We start from the raw sequence: 13,692 nt of genomic DNA, 5'->3' as shown, positions 1-13,692 counted from the left end.
ACATGCTCTCTTTTCATTGTTCCATTGTGGATTTTCCAAAACAAAAATACTAGTTTACTTCCACCCCCTCCCTCCTCACATCTGTATGTTTTTGTTAGTGCACAGGCACAATAACTCGTGTGACAGAGACTTGATTTCATAATCATTACATGACTGAGGCTACAATACAAACAAAATAGCTAATTTCCAATTTTTAGTCTTCACTATACTATTTGATTGGTTGTTGTTGTGGTCCTCAATCCATAGACTGGTTTGATCCAGCTTTCCACGCTACTCTATCTTGTGTGAGCTTCATCATCTACAAATAACTACTGCAACCTACATCTTTGTATATCTGTTTACTGTATTCATCTCTTGGTCTCTCTCTACAATTTTTACCACCCACACTTTCCTCCAATACCATACTGGTGATCCCTAGGTGCAGCAGAATGTCTCCTATCAACCAATCCCTTCTTTTGGTCAGGTTGTGCCATAAGTTTCTTGTCTCCCAAATTTTATTCAGTACCTCCGCATTAGTTTCATGATCTATCCATCTCATCTTCAGCATTCTTCTGTAGCACCACATTTCGAAAGCACCCATTCTCTTTCTGAAATATTTACTGCCCACATTTCACTTTCATACATGGCTATACTACAGATAAATACCTCCAGAAAAGACTTCCTAACACATAAATCTGTATTCACTGTTAACAAATTTCTCTTCTTCAGAAATGCTGTCCTTGCCATTGCCAGTCTACATTTTATATCTTCTCTACTTCAGCCATCATAAGTTATTTTGCAGCCCACATACCAAAACTCATGTACTACTTTAAGTGCCTTGTTTCCTAACCTAATTCCTTTAGCATTATCTTATTTCATGTGACTAGATTCCATTGTCCTTGTTTTGCTTTTATTGATGTTCATCTTGCATCTTCCCCTCAAGCCACTGTCCATTCCATCAAACTGCTCTTCCAAGTCCTTTGCTGTCTCTGAGAGGATTACCATTCACTGGCAAGCCTCAAAGTTTTTATTTTTTCACCCTGAACTTTAATTCCTGCTCCAAATATTTCTTTGGTTTCCTTCACTGCTTGTTTAATATACAGATTGAATAACATCAGGAATAGGCTCACTCCCTTGTCAACCACATCTTCTAACACAAATCATACAGTCAGTATTGCCTTGTGTGTTCCTAAATTTCTCCGGAATCCAAACTGATGTTCCCCACGGTCTGCTTCTACCAGTTTTTCCATTCTTCTGTAGAGAATTCACATTAGTATTTTGCATACATGACTTCTTACACTGGTTGTTCAGCAATTTTCACATCTTCAACTGCTTTCTTTGGAATTGGATTTATTAAATTCTTCTTGAAGTTTGATGGTCTTTTGCCTGTCTCACAAATCTTGCACACAAAATGGAAGAGTTCTGTCACCGCTGGTGCCCCCACGGCTATCAATAGTTCTGACCGATTATCATCTACTCCTGGGGCCTTATTTCAACTTAGATCTTTCAGAGCTTTGTCAAATTTTTCTCACAATACCTTATCTCCCATCTCATCTTCATCTAGACCCACTTCATTTCTATAACATTGCTTTCAAGTTCATCTTGCTTGTATAGACCCTCTATATACTTCTTCCATCTTTCAGCTTTCCCTTCATTGTTTTTTACCATCTGAGCTCTTGATATTCATAGAGCTGCTTCTTTTTTTCCCAATGGCCTCTTTAATTTTCTTGTAGGCAGTATCTGTCTTTCCCCTAAAGAAATGTGCTTCTACATCCTTACATTTTTTCTCTAGCCATTCCTGCTTAGCAATTTTGCAATTCCTGTAAATCTCATTTTTTAAATGTTTGTATTCCTTTTCGCCTGCTTCATCTGCTGCATTTTTAAATTTTTTTCTTTTCATCAATTAAATTCAATGTCCCTTGTGTTATCCAAGGATTCCTACTAGGCCTTGGCTCTTTACCTATTTGATCCTCTGCTGCCTTCACTATTTCAACTCTTAAAGCTACCCGTTCATCTTCTACTGTATTCCCTTCACGTTTTATAGTCAACAATCGTATAATGCATCCTCTGAAGTACTCCACAACCTCTGGTTCTTTCAACTTATCCAGGTTCAATCTCCTTAATTCCCTACCTTTTTTGAATTTTTTTTCAATTTTAATCTACAGTTCATAACCACTAAATTGTGGTCTGAGTCCACATCTGCCTCTGGGAAAGTCTTACAACTTAAAATTTGATTGCTAAATCTCTGATTAACCTTTATATAATCAATCTGAAACCTTCTGACATCTCCTGGTCTCTTCCACATACACAACTTTCTTTTATGAATTCTACGAGGTGGGTTCCTCTTTCATTCCTTTCTCCCAGTCCATATTCACCTACTATTTTTCCTTCTCTTCCTTTTCCTACTATCAAATTCCAGTCCCCCATTGTGATTAAATTTTCACCTGCTTTAACTGTCTGAATAATTTCTTTTATCTCATCATCATACATTTCTTCCACCTCCTCACCATCTGCAGAGCTAGTTGTATGTAAACTACCATCGTAGGTGTGGGTCTCGGGTCTGTCTTGGCTACAATAATGCACTCACTATGCTGTTCATAGTAACTTACCTGGATTCCTATTTTCTTATTCATTATTAAACCTACTCCTGCATTACCCCTATTTGATTTCGTATTTATAACCCTGTAGTCACCTGATCAGAAGTCCTGTTTCTCCTGCCAACAAACTTCACTAATTCCCACTGTGTATCAATTCAACCTATCCATTTCCCTTTTTTAATTTTTCTAACCTACCTGCCCAATTAAGGGATCTAATATTCCATACTCCATTCCATAGAATGCCAGTTTTGTTTCTCCTGACGATGACATACTTCTGAGCAGTCCCCATCTGGAGATCCAAATGGTGGACTATTTTACCTTCGGAATATTTTACCAAACAGGAAGCCATAATCTTTTAACCATATAGTAGAGCTGCATGTTCTCGGGAAAAATTATAGCTTTCTGCATTTCACATTACCAGCAAAGCAAGGCTGTTTTTGTTGACGATATAAGGCCAGATCAGACAATCATCCAGACTGTTGCCCCCTTTTCAGACCACACTACTTGACTTAACCAGAACAAATGTCAAAAAGAATTACGAAATTGCACCTATAAAAATTATATCGCTACTCTTTACCAGTCGCCATCTGGAAATTTTGAACTTCTCTTAAGCAAAATGGAGCCATTGCTAAATAAAGTAAATAAAATGCATTGAGAGTTGGTAACCCGTGGCAATTTCAATATTGATTTCCTCACAAATAGTAGAAACAGAGAGGCTCTTTTGAACCTTGCAACATCCTATAATTTAATGGCTGAAATAAAAGCTGCTACCCAAGCAATAGAAACTTGTGAAACAGTTTTAGATCCATTTCTAGACAGTTTGACTGGCATGTCAGTTATAATTTCACACAAAGGAATTTCAGCACAGAATCTGAACTGCCACTAATATTTCGTATGAGAATCAAGGCATATCATATTCTCATGTCTTTCAAGTATTGTGGAACTTAGAAGGGTGATAACTGAAGTCAAGTACCATCTCTTTGTGCTATTATTGCGTGAATGACTGAAATCAGTTGTCTATTGTAAGATAGTGAATGAGCAGTATACTTATGTATAGTCAAAAACATTCAATGAAGCATTCCTTGATGTGCTATTATTGCGTGAATGACTGAAATCAGTTGTCTATTGTAAGATAGTGGAGCAGTGTGTAATTATCTAGCAACAAGCCATGAGAGACTGTAATGTATACTTATGTATAGTCAAAAACATTCAATGAAGCATTCCTTGAGTGTGTGTGAAAGGAAATGTGTTGATTGATATAGTGCCTTTAAGAGTCCCAACCGAAACATTATTTGTACACTTAAAACAACAATAACAATGACACTTCTGCTTGAAAAAATATGAACAAAAATTGTCAGGGATGTGTGACATTGTATGAAACTGTTGTCCAGAGCTCATGCAGCTGTTGTGATAACTTGCATGGAAGAAAGGGAGGCAGTATCTCTCACTCAAACAGGCATGTTTTCAGGAAATTAGGACACTCTCACTCACACACACACACACACACACACACACACACACACACACACACACACACACACACACACACACACAGAGAGAGAGAGAGAGAGAGAGAGAGAGAGAGAGAGAGAGAGAGAGAAAAGAATACATGCCCATTGTAATGCTGTGTTGCAGGATCAAAATCAGAATGATACAAAAAACAAATAAATGAAAATATAAAATTTACAAACTGTAGCAAAAAGTGAGTTTCAGCAGTTAATTATTAGTCAGGTAATACTGGAATAAAATGCCTAATGAATGAATCATGTTTTCATTTATCTGGTACCAGTAATAGAATTGTGATGGTCTGCACTGGATACATTTCTCAATCTAGTACAATTAATGTCAAGTTAGATACGTATGGGCAGTGCTGAAAAAATATCCTGTGATTGATTAAAGGTTTGAATTTTGCAACCTAGCACAGATAGCATCATCTCTGTATGCAGAGGAGTGTTTGCCAATAATGAGAGGTTTCTGATGGAATTGAACAAGCAGTGATCTGATGCATGGACATAACCCTTTTCAGCAATTGGTGCGGTACCACAGAAGCTTTCATCAACTATCTAAAGAACTTCTCATCCCACCCAAAAAGGCTGGGACAGAATTATGGAAAAGAGAACATCTGCCTTCTATGAATAAATCAAGGCAGCTGAACATCTGCCATTGGATGCATTAAAAGCTGGCTGGTGTAGAAGGCACTGGATAATGTGTGATCGGGAGTGGGATGATCCAACTCAAACAAGAAACAACGACACTCCAATACAGGTGATGTAAACTGTAGTTGTGGACAACGGAAAACAAAAATTGATATGCTTTTTTGTCCTCTGTGCCCAACATGTTCCATATGTGATGATCTTTTCCAAGCCATCCTAAGTGAATTGGATGTAATGAAGTTCTGGATATGTATAATATAAAGAGCACTGTTATGATGTCTCAGATGTTATGTTTTTGCCCATAAATAAGTATTGCTGGTTCCTATATCGCCTGTAAATTAATGAGGTTCTCATTTCAATAAAATGAAACTCTCAAAATCAGACATGTATGGGAACCTGAGAAGTTAATTCTTCACGAGGACTGAGGACTGGTAAGCAACATCATGCCTTTCACTGAAAGACACAACAGAAGTGTATCTGCACATTTTTGTTTTCAGACTTTCCTTAATCAATTGAACCATCATGGAGTTGTACAAAGTTATTTCCAACTATAAAGGGTAAAACAGTATAGATCTGCATGCAGCATGTACTGAGGACTGGTAAGCAACATCATGCCTTTCACTGACAGACACAACAGAAGTGTATCTGCACATTTTTGTTTTCAGACTTTCCTTAATCAATTGAACCGTCATGGAGTTGTACAAAGTTATTTCCAACTATAAAGGGTAAAACAGTATAGATCTGCATACAGCATTTACAGTTAACATCATATTTTTCATATATAGCGGAAAATGGAAGGATGGTCTATAGTGTCCCACTGATGTTGAAACATTGAGTGAAAACTCAAATTATACAGAACGGAGAAGCAAATGGGCCTTAGTCTTGATAACAGAACCATACCAGCATTTGCCTGAAGTGATTTAGGGAAATTATGGCGAAATTAAATCTAGTTAGTTGTATGGGATTTGAACCCTACTCCTTCAGAATACAAGACTGGTGTGTTAACCTCATTCAGCTCAAAAACTGAACTGTTGTCTTCTTGCCCCCACCCCTCCATCACCCCCTCCCTCAAAGATCTGTCAGATATACAATTTTGTTTGTGAGTCACATTGAAATAATGGGTGTATCACATGTAAACCAATAGCCAAGTAACTGTAATGGAAGACCAAGAAGTAAATCACTCTGAGGCCTGTGAAGATATTGGCTGGTATTAAGCATAACATGTTGCCCCGTGTCTGTCAGGGAAGCCACTTTTAACATCACATGCAAGAAATCAACAGAACAAAAATCAGAGTTTGTATATCTCCCTTGTGTTTGTACCAACGTCTTAATATCTGTACATGTTACTGCCATTTTTGAGGACCAACTCCAAACAAAAGAACCATTTGTTCCATGTGCTCCACTCGTATGCAGGGTGTGCTACCAACTCCCAATAAATGTAACAGTTCCCTTAAATAAATTTTTACTAGCAATGTATTATATATTACAAAAAGCAATATTTTTAATGACACCTTGGGGACCACTGTTTCCATCCATGCCTCACAACACCTAAAATAACATTCAAGTAAATTTATTGTGTGACACCTTCTTTTTTTAAAAAAGAAATGTGAGGATATGACATAACCCTCATTGACCACCAACAGTTAGCAGAAGACTGGGGGCAAATTTTGTTCTGCTGACAGCAGTTATGTCTCTGAATTGTGTACAAGCCAACAGTTATTTCTTTGTTTGGTTTTATCTTGCACACTTTCACTCAGTTCTGCCCTATGACATAATTTTATTGCACTTTGGATCTAAGGTGAAGAAAGTACTTATTCTACGGAGGCAAGCAATAACAATAATGTGAAAAGAATAATCGAACATATTGCAGAACCCTTTTGAGGAATCTGAGGATTCTTTTCCTTACACACCAATACATATATTCCCTAATCATATTTGAATATAATAGAGGGAAACATTCCACGTGGGAAAAATATATCTAAAAACAAAGAAGATGTGACTTACCAAATGAAAGTGCTGGCAGGTTGATAGACACACAAACAAACACAAACATACACACAAAATTCTGCTTTCGCAACCAACGGTTGCTTCATCAGGAAAGAGTGAAGGAGAGGGAAAGACGAAAGGATGAGGGTTTTAAGGGAGAGGGTGAGGGTGAGGAGTCATTCCAATCCCGGGAGCGGAAAGACTTACCTTAGGGGGGGAAAAAAGGACAGGTATACATTCGCATACACACACATATCCATCCGCACATACACAGACACAAGCAGACATTTGTAAAGGCAAAGAGTTTGTGTGTATGTTTGTGTGTCTATCAACCTGCCAGCACTTTCGTTTGGTAAGTCACATCTTCTTTGTTTTTAGATATACTAATCATATTTGAGATTAACAGCATGAGTAAACTTGGGATAAAATGTACACTTCCTATCACAATATTAAAAGTAAAAATGATTTCATTGTAGGTTAAGTGTACCTATCTAATGTTCATAATGGTGTCTTATACTGTAGAGCAAAAGTCTGTAGCAGGTTACTAGTACACATCAAGAAAGAACTGGAAGTCCCAAGAGTTCAAAACAGAGAACACCCAATTTATCAGGATATGTAGACTCAGACACTTAAATTTTGCATACCTCCAACATTTGTATTAAACAGGTCTTTATTTAACTATTACATAAACATCTGATCAGTATAAAACTTCATTATTACTTTGTTTGAAGTATTATATGAAAACAACTGTTGTGTAGTGTAGGAGAAGGAGATAGGCTTTTTAAAAGTAGCTGTTTTTCCCCTACAAGCACGTAGTCTAGAAGTGATTACCATAATTATCTGTCTGAGTAAATTAGTGCCAGTCATAATTTGTTGCTGTTATACTTCACAAAAACAGCCAGCAATGGTTGCTACTGTCTGATAATACTCAACTTAGACAAACCTGAAAGCTCTCCTTTATTATGGGATTTATGGAATACAATGTGTGAATGAAAGTTTTGCATTTATTGTTACAATCTTCTCATCATTCTCCCTGCAGCATCATTTTTAAATGAACAATTTGCAGTCACTGACCCACTTTGATCTCGAAGGGTCAGAGCATTTGTCTTACCTTGGATCAGAGCATTTGTCTTACCTCGAATGTGAATAATTTGTACCGAACATCCTACCTGGAGTTCTATGCACTGAAAATTGTTCAAGTGTGTGGGACACATACCATGTAAGACTATTGTGGGATACTGAACACACACAAAAGGAGCAGCACAAATGGTCACAGATTTGTTTTAGTCATGGTAGATTGTTACCATGATGCTGAAAAAATCTGCAATGGTAGATGCATGATGATAGATGCAAATTGTGCCTCAAAAGACAGTTTGAGATCTACAATTGTTTTGCTACCATACAGAACAACAAGAAAAGATCACAATAATTAGAGAACACAATGAGACATTTAAGCAATCATTCAGCTACATCCACAGCCTCCACACCCCACTGTATGGTGCATGGTGGAGGGTACTTTATACAATTAGTGGTCATTTTCTTTCCTGTTCCAAACGTAAACAGAGTGAGGGAAAAGTAACTGTCTACGTGCCTCTGCTTTGCAAAATCTATACTGGTGGCAGTAGAATTATTTTGCAATCAGCTTCAAAATGCTGCTTCCTAAATTTTTTCACTAGTGTTCCTCAAAAAGAACATTGCCTTCCTTCTGGGGATTCCCATTTGAGTTCCCAAAGCATCTTCGCAATACTTTCGCACTGATCAAATCTTACCAGTACCAAATCTAGCTGTCCGTCTACGAACAGGTTCCATACCTTCCTTTAATCTGACCTGGTAGGCATCCCAAACACTTGAGTAGTACTCCAGAATGGGTTGCACTAGTGTTCTATACATAGTATGCTTTATAGATAACCCACACTTTCCTAAAATTCTCCCAATATACTGATTCAACCTTTCACCTTCCTTACTACAATCCTTAAATGCTCACTTCATTTCATATCATTCACACTGTTATTCCTAGATACTAAATTGACCTAACTGTGTCTAGCAGCACACTACTAATGCTGTATTTTAACATTACACAGTTTCCCAACTCATTTGCATTAACTCATATATTTCTACATTTAGAGCATCACAGCAACTAGAAACTCTGTCTAAGTCATCCTGTATCCTCCTACAGTCGCTCAATGATGACACCCTCCCATACACGACAGCATCTTTGCCTAACAGCTGCAAATTGCTGCTCACCATGTCCGTCAGATCATTTAAGTATGTAAAGAATAACAGCAGTCCTATCACACTTCCCTTCACACTTAAGTAGATAGAACTGGTAGAAGCTGTAATGAGAAGTACCCTCTTCCATGGCCTTCACAGTGGCTTGCAGATTATGTATATGTAGACTGTTGGTGTCCTCACACCAATAACCATTGCCGATGATTGCCTTGGATACTACAAATCAGCACTTGCAGTATTTTGATGACTTAAAAGATCCTTATGATGCAGCCTTCCATTTGAAGCTTGCTTACCATTACACTGGAATCTTCATTTGACTGTTTTGAAGCTCAATATTGCAACAAATCATTAATTGTGGATTTCAGGTGTTGAAATAAGTTAATTATATTTCCTGCAGACTGCCCAGCAAGAAGGCCTTCGATATTCACAGCTCTTTTATCATACACTGCACTTCTTTTTCAACATCTTGGCAATTTTGACATCATGAATATCGACAAGAAACCACTGGCAGTGCAAATTGGTGGTGATCACGTATGATGGGAGAAGGATGTTGTGGGAAATTCAAATTTGTCCAGATTTTGGAGACGCAACTTGTACATTTACAGTGAAACTGTTCAGTATGACACTGGTATTAAAAACACAAAATCATCTAATTTAAGGAAAAAACCGGCTACCTAATCAAAAATTTCTTAAGTTGACTTTCCACCTACATTTTCCAGTAGTCAAATATTTGCTGTCAATTTTACCAGATGTGTGGCTTACTCTGTGATACTCTACTCAAGTCACTCAGATCTACAACACAGATTTACTCCAACTTGGTTTAATGCTTTGCTGCATTTCAGTTCAGGAAACACCTGTTAGAACATTTAGATGAAAGTAGGCTGCCCCTGATTGGTGTAAAGATTCAGATTAAATTTATATGAAAGATGTGGTGAATAACAATCAACTTCTTGAAAAATTGAACTTGTAAATGGTGGCTGAACAACTTCTACACTAATCTGCACAAAACATTCCAGACAATCAAATATTTTAAAAAAGGGCAACATAAGCAAAGCTTACCTTGTTCCTGTTTACTCTTTTCCATCGCCATGCAGGCCGTTCTCCATTCCTGGAGTTCTGGTGAAGGAATAAGACCAGCTGAGCCAGCAGCATTGTCTTTCCTTGCTTGCCACCAATTGTGATCATCTTTGCTTATTATCTGTAATAACACAGACATCAAATATTATGACATTGTTGGCACTAATAAAAAATTAATGTGAACAAAATATAGTCCAATGCCGTCATGTACCACAATAATGATTTTCTAAAACTAGTAAAAGCCCACTTGCTAATTTGATATAATTACAAAGGCCAGCACTTTATTTTATTAGTCACTGTCTTTCACAAAGTGTTCTAACAGCCAGGTACCATTCTTACACATAGAGTTGTTTCATTATGTACCTTCAATAAATACACCAGCTGTCTTGCAAATGCTTTTGAATGTTAAAACTACATTGATGACTTAGCAAACAAGTAAATCTCTTTTAAGTTGTTTTGGCTTAACCTTAATTAGACCAACACCCCTTTCAAAATGAGGAAAATATACCCACATTACCTACCACTGGCAAAACAGGTATTACCAAGGGAGGAAGAGATTGGCAGATTATCTGTGACCATTATTTTGCACAAACATGAGATTCACTAAGTTACCAATAAGACTCAATGACCACAGATAAATTATCTACATAGAGATAATACTATGTGCTGTTGCTGAGTCTGCTAGGAATATAACATGTACTTTTGCACCTTTTTCACCACATATAATTTGGATTTCCTCTCCCAACCACAGCATTTACAAAATTCATAAATGGGTACTAGCTTTTCAGCCATATTAGGCTCCTTACTATCTACTTGCCATCAACACACTAGTCTTCCTGTTTTTTTTCCCCTGAAGCTTTTGTCTGTCGCTTTTTGATTTATATCCAGCATTATGTCTTTCTGTCACCTTATATGTGCCTCCCAATTTCATTAATTCTCAACAAGGTTATTCATGAAGCCAACATGCTGTATAACCAGCAGTTTAGTCAACACATGGAATAAATCTAAAGCCATGTGAATGTTTTCAATAAGACAGCTGGAGACAAATGCAGGGGTTTTTCAATAAGATCCATTGAGGATATAGACAGCGTCATTTCTGACTCTAAATAAATAAGTGAAGTGTTCAATAACCATTTCATACACATTGGCAACAAACTGTCTTCTCAAATTTCTGCTCCAGTGCTCTCTATCTGTTCAGATTTAAGAATTATTACCTGAAACATTGCTCCTTGATCCAGTCACACCATATGAAATGTACCATGTAATCAAACAGAAACTAAATATTATAAAACAGAAACCAAACTCACACTCATGTGGTACTGATGGCTTCTCAACACATTTGTCATCATGTGTCTTATTCCGTGCCAGATATAATAAACTGCTCATTGCTTTTTAGGCCAGTTCCTCAAAACTTTTAAGACAGTGGAAGTTGTTCCTCTCTTCAAAAAAGGTGAAAGGAGTGACGTTAACAACTACAGGTCCATCTTTACCCTATCAAGCTTATCCAAAGTTCTTGAGAAAGCAATACATGACAATGCTACAAAGCTCCTGGCAAGCAACTGTTTATAGAGTCTTCACATTCATTTTTCAAAATGGGAGGTCAATAAATAGAGGTATATGATTCTTAACAAATGAACATGCTAGAGGAGATGGTCATGCGTGCATCATGTATGCTTGCTTGTGTGAATGTGAGTGTGTTTTCTTCCCTGTAGAAAGCTTTGGCATAAAGCTTTAATGTGTAACACACTATTCATTGCACTTGTCAGCAACTCAATGCATCGTGTCATCTTTTCATTTTGATATTCCAACCTGGAGTTTCCACTGTTACATTTGATTCACGTTGTAACCATACTCGAGTCTAAATCCAAAAGCAAGGTCGTCAATGAAGTACAGAAGCATGTTTATTACACCAATGTACACCCATAACAGAGCTCCTGCAAGGAGAGTGCAGCTATTTATACAAACATTGAATATTCCAGAATATACTAACATTAGAAACCTAAAAAATGTCAGGAACCATCCAGAACTGATGACAATTGATTGCAAATGATTGGGTTTAAAATGGCAATCAGCAGCATGCCCGCCAGTGGAGCTAACTGTAATACACACTGCTTGCAGCACAGTTCACTGCATTGCCCCCTCTCCTGGAGGAACAGTGACCTGCTGCTTCAGAAACTGACTACAGTACCCTGGATCTAGATTTTGTCAATGGTCCTGCATGTGACAGCAATGGCAGATCCTAGCATTCTGGTCATGTTGTCACACCCTCTTCACTGTACCGACTATTGAAGGTAGCCCCTCCCTTCGAACCTTCACAATTGTTCAGTGAGTCTTCAGTTTCTTGAATGAAAAGCCTTACTCTATAATCTGCAGCTGAGAGCATAGCAGGGCTTCATAGAGGTTACAGCTTTGTGCTTTTGTCTTTTCGATGAAGGGTCATAATCCTTGACTTCATATGTGATGTCTAACAAGTGCCAAATGATATGTTACTTCATATGTGATGTCCAGCATATGGTGAAGGATAGGATACAGCCCAAAGCAGCACTTTAGTAATTTTTCCAATAGTCCCACTCTCCACAAAAATGCACCAATTCTGCTGAGCTACATCTCAATGGCCACTGTTTGACATGACAGCACTCTATCTTTCTGCGGGGGGTCATAGTCTGTATGCAAACCAGCTGTCTTCCTTCTTTGATCCTGGCGATGAGATGTTTCAAATAGTCATCCCGAGAATGGTCCAGTTGAAACACGGCTAGTATATCCATTCACAAATCTTCACAAATAACAGATGACCAGATGCAAGAGCATTGAGGAAATACACTCCTGGAAATTGAAATAAGAACACCATGAATTCATTGTCCCAGGAAGGGGAAACTTTATTGACACATTCCTGGGGTCAGATACATCACATGATCACACTGACAGAACCACAGGCACATAGACACAGGCAACAGAGCATGCACAATGTCGGCACTACTACAGTGTATATCCACCTTTCGCAGCAATGCAGGCTGCTATTCTCCCATGGAGACGATCGTAGAGATGCTGGATGTAGTCCTGTGGAATGGCTTGCCATGCCATTTCCACCTGGCGCCTCAGTTGGACCAGCGTTCGTGCTGGATGTGCAGACCGCGTGAGACGACGCTTCATCCAGTCCCAAACGTGCTCAATGGGGGACAGATCCGAAGATCTTGCTGGCCAGGGTAGTTGACTTACACCTTCTAGAGCACGTTGGGTGGCACGGGATACATGCGGACGTGCATTGTCCTGTTGGAACAGCAAGTTCCCTTGCCGGTCTAGGAATGGTAGAACGATGGGTTTGATGACGGTTTGGATGTACCGTGTACTATTCAGTGTCCCCTCGACGATCACCAGTGGTGTACGGCCCGTGTAGGAGATCGCTCCCCACACCATGATGCCGGGTGTTGGCCCTGTGTGCCTCGGTCGTATGCAGTCCTGATTGTGGCGCTCACCTGCACGGCGCCAAACACGCATACGACCATCATTGGCACCAAGGCAGAAGCGACTCTCATCGCTGAAGACGACACGTCTCCATTCGTCCCTCCATTCACGCCTGTCGCGACACCACTGGAGGCGGGCTGCACGATGTTGGGGTGTGAGCGGAAGACGGCCTAACGGTGTGCGGGACCGTAGCCCAGCTTCATGGAGAC

General features: G+C 38.7%; 1 protein-coding gene across 3 annotated transcripts in view; it reads right to left on the bottom strand.

The window, feature by feature from the left end:
- LOC124710527 (peripheral plasma membrane protein CASK) overlaps window positions 1-13,692 on the bottom strand; it is a 558,968-nt gene that overhangs the window by 94,073 nt on the left and 451,203 nt on the right. For all 3 annotated transcript variants that reach the window (XM_047240932.1, XM_047240933.1, XM_047240934.1), the window contains one exon: window positions 10,004-10,142. In XM_047240932.1, coding sequence (XP_047096888.1) covers window positions 10,004-10,142 — 139 coding nt within the window. The remainder of the gene's footprint in view (window positions 1-10,003; window positions 10,143-13,692) is intronic.

Source organism: Schistocerca piceifrons, chromosome 1, assembly GCF_021461385.2.
Source record: "Schistocerca piceifrons isolate TAMUIC-IGC-003096 chromosome 1, iqSchPice1.1, whole genome shotgun sequence".
Lineage (NCBI taxonomy): Eukaryota > Metazoa > Arthropoda > Insecta > Orthoptera > Acrididae > Schistocerca > Schistocerca piceifrons.
This window is presented reverse-complemented; position numbering and strand designations above follow the sequence as displayed.